The sequence below is a fragment of the Schistosoma mansoni genome (genome assembly GCF_000237925.1).
Source record: "Schistosoma mansoni, WGS project CABG00000000 data, supercontig 0179, strain Puerto Rico, whole genome shotgun sequence".
Classification (NCBI taxonomy): domain Eukaryota; kingdom Metazoa; phylum Platyhelminthes; class Trematoda; order Strigeidida; family Schistosomatidae; genus Schistosoma; species Schistosoma mansoni.
This window is the reverse complement of record NW_017386063.1, coordinates 530,450-540,022: the sequence shown is the minus strand read 5'-3', so window position 1 is coordinate 540,022 and position 9,573 is coordinate 530,450. Positions and strand designations below refer to the sequence as shown.

Sequence of the window (9,573 nt, the reverse complement as noted above, 5' to 3'; positions counted from 1 at the left end):
TACTTCTTCAATGAATTTATTAACAAAGATTTTGTAAATAAGAATGAATTCTCTATGAAACTAACGTTGGTGATAAAGAAGATTCAGAACGAAATCATCAAGTTGAATTATTTATTACGTATATTAATGATATAATGTAACGATATTTCAATAAGATTAATATAGGAAAACGGATAACAAACTTTGACAAATCAATAAATTTCCTAAAACCTACTAAACTGTAGTAGGTTACACGACTTCACTAGTGAGATACTTTTGATTTATATAAACTCTACTGATTAGTAGAAAGGCTACTTCAAAATAATGCGGTCGTTTAAAGAATCACTTATCCTTATCTCTAAACAGATCTTTTTTCTTTATTCATTATCAAATACGATACCATAATCCTACAGGAATTCCACAAACACAAATATTAGAAGGGGTTTGGTGGATATTTTAGTAATTCTATGGAATTGAGATCATGAGTCAATTGAAGCTAGACCACCATGGAAAACCTGAAAGCACTGGACGGCCGTTTCATCCTATTATGAGACTCCTCATCAGTGCGCATTCACGATCCTGCACTCGCGAGACTCGAACCCAAGACCTACCAGTCTCACGCCAGAGCACTTAACTGACAGACCACTGAACCGGTATCCAACGGTGTTAATGTCTTGGGTCTCACTATCATTACGTTATGTAAATGATTATTCCCATTTGGTGGTTACCCAATTAAATAACAAAAAGTCAAAGACTATTTAACAAACATATAGAATGAGTGAATTTATTGCTCATTTCAATTATTAGCATTCTCAAGGGAGATGAAATTACTTTTTTTTTGTATTCCAATGTAAGTAGACTTGTAAACTAGGTAGTAATAATAAATGATTATTAATAGTAATAATAATAATAGTAATAGTAATAGTAGTATTAATAATAATGATAATAGGTAAGATGAGAAACAATTTCAGTGAATAAACAATATATTACTTTTAATGAATAATACATAGAGACATAGAGAGAGTGTGTGTGTTTGTGTGTGTGTGTGTGTTTAAGCAAAAAGAGTACTTCCAACTTACACTACAATCATCATTTATATGATAAAGAAAAGTATAAAGATTAAAGAATACTAAGAAAATTCGAAAGAAGAGAAGAAAAGAAGAACGAAACAACAGGAAAACTAGAAGAATACAGTACTTGTATATGTATGGTAAATGTATATCATAGATATAGATATTATATATTTTTTTTCCTTTTTTGCAACTTGATATATTTAACGCATATGGTGCATAATTTATTGATAAGAAAGTTTAGATAAACAATTAAAGTAATGGCATATTATAATTACGGGGTTTACCTTTCTTTTCTTTCCTTTTGAATTGTTCAAATGACACTAAGTACCATGTTCTGGATGAATGTAAGTGTTTATAGATAAGTGTATATGTATATATAAGTGTGTATGTGTGTTTGTATGGAACCTGGTGAATTTGGTGCATTAGTTGCTAGAGTATAGGAACCAATGACGATTTGATGTCTATTGTTTACATACATATATATATATATATATTTATTTACTTCTTTATTTATATATATGAGCAAACAATTAATAACACAAAACTGGTTTGTACGAAACCAACGAAAAACCAACAACAACAACAACAAAAAAAGTGAAATTTGGATGAGCCTAAACAATATTTGAATGATTTTTGAAAAGGGAAAAAGAAGCTCATCTAAAACAGATGTTTTTTTTCTTTAAAAAAGAAACACTACCGCTGAATATTATTCAAAACAACCTTCAATAATGATCTTAAGTATTGAAGGTGACAGGTGTATAGGTGAACTGAGGTGTAGGAAGGAAGGTAGGTTGATAGGTAAGACAACAGGTGTATAACCAAGGGAAAGGTAGGTATACATGATTGTGTATGTGTATCTGTTACTATAGTCATTATTATTAATGTTATATCAGTATTCTTTAGTTGTTGTTCACTAAAACTTCACAAACATGTATACATACACACATATACTACTCATACAAATATATATAGAAAGAGTAAAATGCACAAAAAATAAGTATGTACTGAATACAATTGATCTAAAAACTAAATATGAAGCTGAAAAAAGTAAACGAACTGGGGTTTGAAGGGTTTTGCCAAAAAAAAATGTAAAATAATAATGAACAGTTTGATAGAAAGCATTTGCAATGATGTTATTCTTCTTGGAATACAGTTCATTATTGGTTAATAGCAATTCAATTGTTAATTATATGATTTACTCTTCTTCTGGTGCTAAACTGGCTGTTGGTTTACGAGCACGATTCTGTGGGAAAATAGTTAAGAGGAAAAGTAATAAAGGAAAAATTCAAGCAATAATATTCATAATACTTAATTAGATTAGTTTGATAAATGAAAATGCGGAAGAAAACACTCAGTAGCTTAGTGGATAATGCGATGGCGCTTGAAGCGAACAGTACTGGGTTCGAGTCCCGGAATGAACATCAACTCTGCGATGCGAGTACATCCAGCTGACAAGTCATGGATGGGACAAAATGCGCGTCCTGGATTCCACCATCAATATTTCCTTATAAAGCTCGTGACTCAAGGCAATATCAAAGTAATCCGCATAGGACGCATATCTGCCAACAAGAGACTGATCAATTACAGTCCCAAAAAATTTAATCGAAACTTCAGCTACACACAATCACATCTCATTTTTTTAAAGTTGCTAATAGTGATTAGTTAGACTGTCAATTTCTACAATAAAATGTTTCATCTTATGTTTATAACAACCGATCACGGTTATTACGTCAATTTCAACCAAATACCTTAAACCCTCCCTAGATGGTTTAAACTAATAGTTATTGACATCGTGAACTGATGAGATGTTTTCATTTGTCCATTCCTGGATTTCTTTCAACCCACTCCTGAACTAAAAAACTTCGTCCATTGAAGGCTTCTATGGTCAAATGTTTTTAACCTGCGAATAAATACCCCATATTTTTAAAGGCCAAATAACTCAGTCATTGAGTATAGAAGAACGAAGTGCTGTGAAGTATAAGCGTTCCTTCGTTGGCAAAAAGACATCGCCTATGATGTACATGCAGCCGAGCTTTCTAAATCTAGAGCAGATAAGATATTTTGACGTAAGTGAAGCGGTTGACCTTACCAGGGAAGAATAATTCATCAGACAATTATTGTAGAGAATATTAAAAAAAAAACTTACAGCATGTCCAGGCCCCCCAGCTGGCGCAGCGCTTACACCACGTGCTGTTGATACCGATGATCTGTTTTTAGCTCGAAGTTTTTGTAATGCTTGTTCTGCTTGATCAGCACGTTCTTCAGCATCTTCAATTTCATGTTGTATTTTACGATATTTAGCCAAATTGATAGCAGCAATCTCTTCAGCTTCTTCAACTTGTCTTTTGTATGTTTTAATTTTACCTTGAAGCTTTTCAACTAATTCTTGCATACGATCATGACTCTTTTTGTCTTCTTCAGCCTAGAAACATAAAAAAGCACAATTATATACATTATGTGAATAATTTTTAATTTTCGATTTGAAACAATCTTTCCAACTATTTGATTCTTTTTTTTTCTATCGTTTACACCATGAATTGACTTTAGTTAGACAAGCATTGAAAACCTGAAAACATTGAATAGCCATTAGGTCGTTGTGTACGACTTCTCAGTTGTATGTAAATCCACGATCCCATAATTGGGGATCGAAGCTAGAACCAATAAGACTTGTGGAGAGAACTTTAACAACAGACCATTCAATCAGTATCTAATGCTTCACAATGCTAACTTGGTTGAATTCAAGTCATTCTGTAGTAACAGTTATCTTCACTCTCATCTTACTCACATCATAAATTACTTCATCTTCATAAAGTAGATAAATATACAATGTTTCTTTGTTTTACTGAAAACTTACTTGTAAACTAATCTCTTTCATTCGTCGATCAACTTTTCTTAAATTTTTTTGTGTTTCACCATGTCTACGTTGTTCTGCTTCCAATTCTGTTTCTAATTCACGTACACGTTGTTCTAATTTACCCATTGCTTTACGACCATTTTTCATGGCACCTGATTCACTATCTTCTAAACGAGCCATAAGTTCTTTTACCTTAATGAATGAAGAAAAAAAATCGATTGAATAATTCAAATGACAGTAAATTTGGAATTATTATTAATACTGTTACATTGAAACAATAATTTAGATTACAAATATTGACAACAGAACAGTATAAACTTCTATATAATAAACATTATATCCTTTCAAAACATTAGTGTTTATCTGAACTCAGTTACTCAATGTATAATATGTTAGTGTTTGAAGCAAAGGTTACTGTGTTTGAGTCCCAATGTGAACATCAACACTAGGATACAAGTATATCCAATTTGCAAGTTTAAAAAAAATGGAATGAAACACAAGTCTTTAATTCCACTGATGGGACAAAGATCAAAAATCCTATAAAACTTTAACAGATAAAAATAATTCGGTACAGAATGCATCCGATCCGCACTAAGAAGGACTTGACACGCATGACATTGATCACCACCCAGTCATCAATCAATTGTCATTACATCTAAGTCCTACAGGAGGTCCGTCGTTGCCCGAATAGCTCAGCGGTAACGTCTCTGACTGTGAGGCTGAGTCACACGCGATCGAATCCGTCAGGGAGCACCAGTTCTCTCAAGAATACAGGTACACCATGCTGAAGAGTGCCAAGTAGCACGGAACCCGGGCCCCGGGTTTCCTGTTGACCACCTCCAACCACCATCTTGTGCATAAATCTTATTCTTTAATAATGAGACTATGCTAAATAACTATTCTATCCTTATTTTAGTATAAATTTTTCGAAAAACAAACAAAATATACTAAATAGTTTTGTTTACTTGTATTTCAAGTTGTTTTCTAGCTTTTTCAACATGTTGTGTATGTTCTTGTTCTTGACGAATTTCTTCAAATACACGTGCGCTATCAGCCATAGCTTTTTTAGCTCGTTCATCAGCTTGTTTAGCTTCATTGGCAGCTTCTTCTAAATCGGCCTAATTAAGAAAGCAAAAACAATTTAGTGAAAAATCAGATAATTTAAAAAGGGAATTAATGGAGATTTGGGTGAGATACAGTTACTCACTGAATAAAATGGAATTATGATCGCACAATATAACGTGGATTGATTGCCGTTAGACATTAACACCGTTGAACGCTAGTTCAGTGATGTATAGATTAAGCATTTGTGGGCAAGATCAAAGTGCCTGGATTCGAGTCTCATGCGCAGGATAGTGAGTACACACTATTGAGGATGAAACGGCTGTTCATTGCTTCTAGGTTTCCAATGGCGGTCTAACATTGATCGGCTCATGATTTCAATAAAATAATTAAATTGTATACAAGTGAAGTTAATAATGGTAATAAGGTGGAAATAACATATATTGCCCCTCGTTTCGTCATGTATGAGGTGGAAACGTGGAGAACTACGAAAGCCATCATCCACAAGATAAAGGTGTTTATTAACAGTTGTCTACACAAAATACTTCAGATCCGTTGGCCAGAAACTATCATCAACAATCTACTGTGGAAGAGAACAAATCAAATTTCAGCGGAGGAAGAAATTAGAAAGAAGCTCTGGAAGTGGATAGAACACGCTTGAGGAAAGCACCCAACTGCATTACAAGGCAGGCCCTCACATGGAATCCTGAAGGTCAAAGGAGGAGAGGAAGACCAAAGAACACATTACGCCGAGAAATGGAGACAGATATGAACAAAGTGAACAAAAGTTGGATAGAACTAGAAAGGAAAGCACAGGGTAGAGTGAGTTGGAGAATGCTCGTCGGCGGCCTATGCTCCATTGGGGGTAACAGGCGTAAGTAAGTAAGTTGTCTAGTCATCCCTCACACTGGCATTCAATGCTAGCTGGTATGTAACAGTAGGTTATATAAAATCTAGAGATGGGCGAACCAAGCAAATAATATCAATTTATGAAGCTATTGACAGTTGATCTCTGAATTGCGATTATATATGTTGACCTCCTTTAATGGAATACGTGTAACAGCCGCTTTAATCAATGGTTAGAAAAGTTATGTTATAAGACCTAAAATTACTTGTAGGTTTGAGTCAAGTGCACTAATTCCTTATCATTTAATAAATCTTGAGTGAATTGTTATTCTGAAAATTTTGATTCTTTGACCTAGTATTCTCTATTCACACTTCATTCTTCATATGAAAATCATTTCATTCGCTCTTCTCACTACTTATCTTAATGATCTTCTCCCAAGTCAGACATACGTAGCAGTAATTGGAAGTAAAGTGCTTACGAGCGGAAGATTGAAATAAAGAGGAGAGGAGAGAAAACGAAGGGCAATCGGAATATTAACAGGGTTGGAAGAATGATGAAACGTGTAAAGGACTTTTCACTGGTTGTAGATCGCTGAGGAGTTCTATACTAGAATAAATTAGCTGTTCTATGCTTCCTGGTTTTTAATGCTATTCTAACTTAGATGATGAATCCTATAATGAATATATTCTACAAATTGTTAATAGTCTTTTTAGGTCTTAAGAGCAGTTGAATAGAGTCCAGACGTAAATAAAATCTATTCATAATTGTTCAATAATGTTAGTTATTCTTGAATTATTTATTTTTAAAAAATAAATATCATTATTAAGTCTTACCTGCATAGCGGCTAAATCAGCTTCAAGTTTACGTTTTTGTGCAGCTAATGATGCAGTTTGTGTAGACATTTCTGTCGCACGATCCGATGCTTCAGCACGTTCAGCTTCAGCTATTTTACGACTACGTTCAGCTTGATCTAATGCTATACGTAATTCATCTAATTCACCAGCCAATACAGTTGCACGACGTTCAGCAGCTTGGAATTGTTCACGTAAATCATCACGTTGACGTTGATCATCTTCTAATTGTGATTGTAATTCACGTACTTGTTGTTGGAACTTTTTCACATTTTTCTCTTGTTCAGCTCTAGCACGATTTGCACCGTCTAAACTAACTTCTAACTCATTAATATCCTGTTCAAGTTTCTTTTTAACACGCATAGCTTCTGCTTTACCCTTTGCTTCAGCTTCTAAACTAGCTTGTTGTGATTCCATAGCTCGTTGATGATTTTTACGTGTGGCTTCAAATTCTTCTTCTTTTTCAGCTAATCGTCGATCAATTTCTTGACGAATCTTAACAATAGACAAATAACAAAATATAAAAAATGATTCTGATCATCAGAGAAAGAAGAAAAAGAGGATCTCTTCAATAGAAACAGCTTGTCTATAAAATCTTTCAAGAATATTATTTCAAAAGATGTGTTTGAAAATAAAGAAAATAATTCCTAAATGTAATCATGAGACAATTGAATGAACAGTAAAAGTAAGAGTGAAAATCACCTACAAAGTGTCATGTTTTGATTCGCTGTATTAATCTTTACTATATGATCCCTGAGAAAAATTAGTTGAGTCTGTACAGTCAACAAGCACACGTACACATACATAAGTGATTGGTTAAAACTGAATAATGATTAATGTTACATTTGTCTAGTACTTTTTGGTACTGAACAAATTCTATCGATCAAGTTGAACTATAGCTTCTAGTCTAAGTAATTCGACATCATATTTTGAAGTTGGAGGAAATCAGTAGGAAACCCTGTTCAGATACAGGTTCCATCCTAGTTATCGATCTCATTAGCAATGCGTACAAGTAATGTTGACGGAACTAATGTTCCACTATATACGATTCTTATCCATACCATCGATGAGATTAACATTCTGACAAGTTACAATTGAGGTGTTCAAGCCCTGAATGACCTCCTATGAGCATAAAATGTAATACTTTTTTCTCGAATGAGAACGGAAAAGTTATTACAAAAAAGAAATAAACTTATTTAGGCGTTTTTTCTCTGAGATGGATGGTTCGGTCGTAGAGCTTTTATTGTTTTCATGAACAACATCACCAGCACAAACTTCAGGCGGAAGCGAAGTGTTCAAAATTTGCCTGCCCGAATATCAATTATCGGTCAAACTCCATCTTCGCTTATATCAATGCATGTGGACAACTGTGAACATAGGTTCGACCGAAAAAATATTGAGAATTTGGATAGAAGGAATGCTAAAAGTACCGTAGAATTTTTAGAACTTTGATACTCAAGTCAATCAGCAATCAACAAACACATTGAAATCGATCGAATCCATTAGCCAATCGGAAAAATCATGGACAGATATAGGACTAAGAATCAGATCAATGGAAGATACAATCAAAATAAAGAAACAGACAGTGACGGGCTAATGGTCAACAATATCCAATCAACACTGAGGTCCACAGAACGAGGTGTGAGTCATATGCAGAGAAATTCGAATACTTCAATTTTACCTCGAGTTTGTGCTGATGACTTTGTTCAGAAAAACAATGAGAGCTCCACGACCAAATCATACAACCCGGCAAACAAAACTCCACCCAAAGCATCCACCGCAGCTGAAAATCTTCTCCACCATCTCATAAGGAATATAATACTGCTCATCTGCAATACATTTTTACTTACTTGACTCATTTCAAGTTGAGCACGTTGAACCTTAGCTTCTTCTTGTTCCAATGCACTTTCAGCTTCTTCTAATGCAGCTTGTAGTTCCTCCTTTTCCATTTCAAGTCGTCGTCTATTCTTATCAATTTCATGTACTGAACGTCCACCTTCACCCAATTGTTCAGTTAAATCATGAATCTCATCTAATTATAAGGGAAATTAGTAATTAAATCAAATAATAGTTATTTCGTTAATAACACAAATGAAATTAGGTTATACCAGAAATCATTAGGCTTTCGATTCAGTGATTACGTTGGTACCCTACAATACAACATCTATAAATTTTATAAATGTAAGGGGTCCGTGAAGTTTGTTCGGTTTCACAGTTCATAAAGAGAATTGACATTATTCAGGAAACTACTGAAAAAGCGAAAAGTACTTAACAGCTGTTTCTTTATAGTGTGGAACTCCTCAGCAGTGAGGACTCACACCTCCTCACCGACAGGGGTTGAACCCGAAACCTTTGAGTCTCATGTGGATCGTTTAACATTTAAATAACTGAGAGGGCATCATGTGGTTCATATTATTGATCTTAATCAAGTCGTGATATTGCGCAATCAATTTCTAATATCATAGGTGAGTGACGTTCATGACAAAATTTATAGAACAGTAGGACTGTGAATGGAATCTTAAACTGCCTACATAATGTTTAATAAATAGTGAGCTATTAGGATGACTTCTGATTTGTTTAAAAAGATGATCTTCTAGAGGAATAGGTTACTGGCGCAAAATTGATGAGATGACATACTAGAGATATGGGATCACTGCCTAACTATTAAACATATCTTTGAGCAATATATTTGGTCAGAAATAGTGTATAATTTTGTGAAGAATCATGAAAACACAGTTTCAGTTGACTCCATTAACTGAGTATCCGACATATTATTCATTTGTAACTAATTGACAAATTACTTATTCTAGTCACTTGATTATATACAAATTTTGTTACTCAAAAGAAATCTTGTTCAGAAACGAAGCTAAAGAGCTTTGCCTTTCTTTCTCTCTCTCACTCTGTTTA

At 34.0% G+C, this 9,573-nt stretch overlaps 1 protein-coding gene across 4 annotated transcripts in view; it reads right to left on the bottom strand.

Annotated features, from left to right (window-relative positions):
- Nucleotides 1–734: 734 nt before the first annotated feature.
- The window catches only part of Smp_085540.1, a gene marked incomplete at both ends in the record, with an annotated part of 49,469 nt that continues 40,630 nt past the window's right edge, over nucleotides 735–9,573 (bottom strand). Inside the window, 6 exons of one of the 4 annotated variants that reach the window (XM_018795464.1) lie at nucleotides 735–2,295; nucleotides 3,199–3,474; nucleotides 3,907–4,098; nucleotides 4,872–5,024; nucleotides 6,649–7,161; nucleotides 8,517–8,698. In XM_018795464.1, the coding sequence (XP_018646981.1) occupies nucleotides 2,248–2,295; nucleotides 3,199–3,474; nucleotides 3,907–4,098; nucleotides 4,872–5,024; nucleotides 6,649–7,161; nucleotides 8,517–8,698 (1,364 nt within the window). Of the gene's footprint in view, nucleotides 2,296–3,198; nucleotides 3,475–3,906; nucleotides 4,099–4,871; nucleotides 5,025–6,648; nucleotides 7,162–8,082; nucleotides 8,699–9,573 lie in introns of those variants that run through there. The other 3 variants (XM_018795475.1, XM_018795498.1, XM_018795487.1) reach the window with 3 other exon arrangements.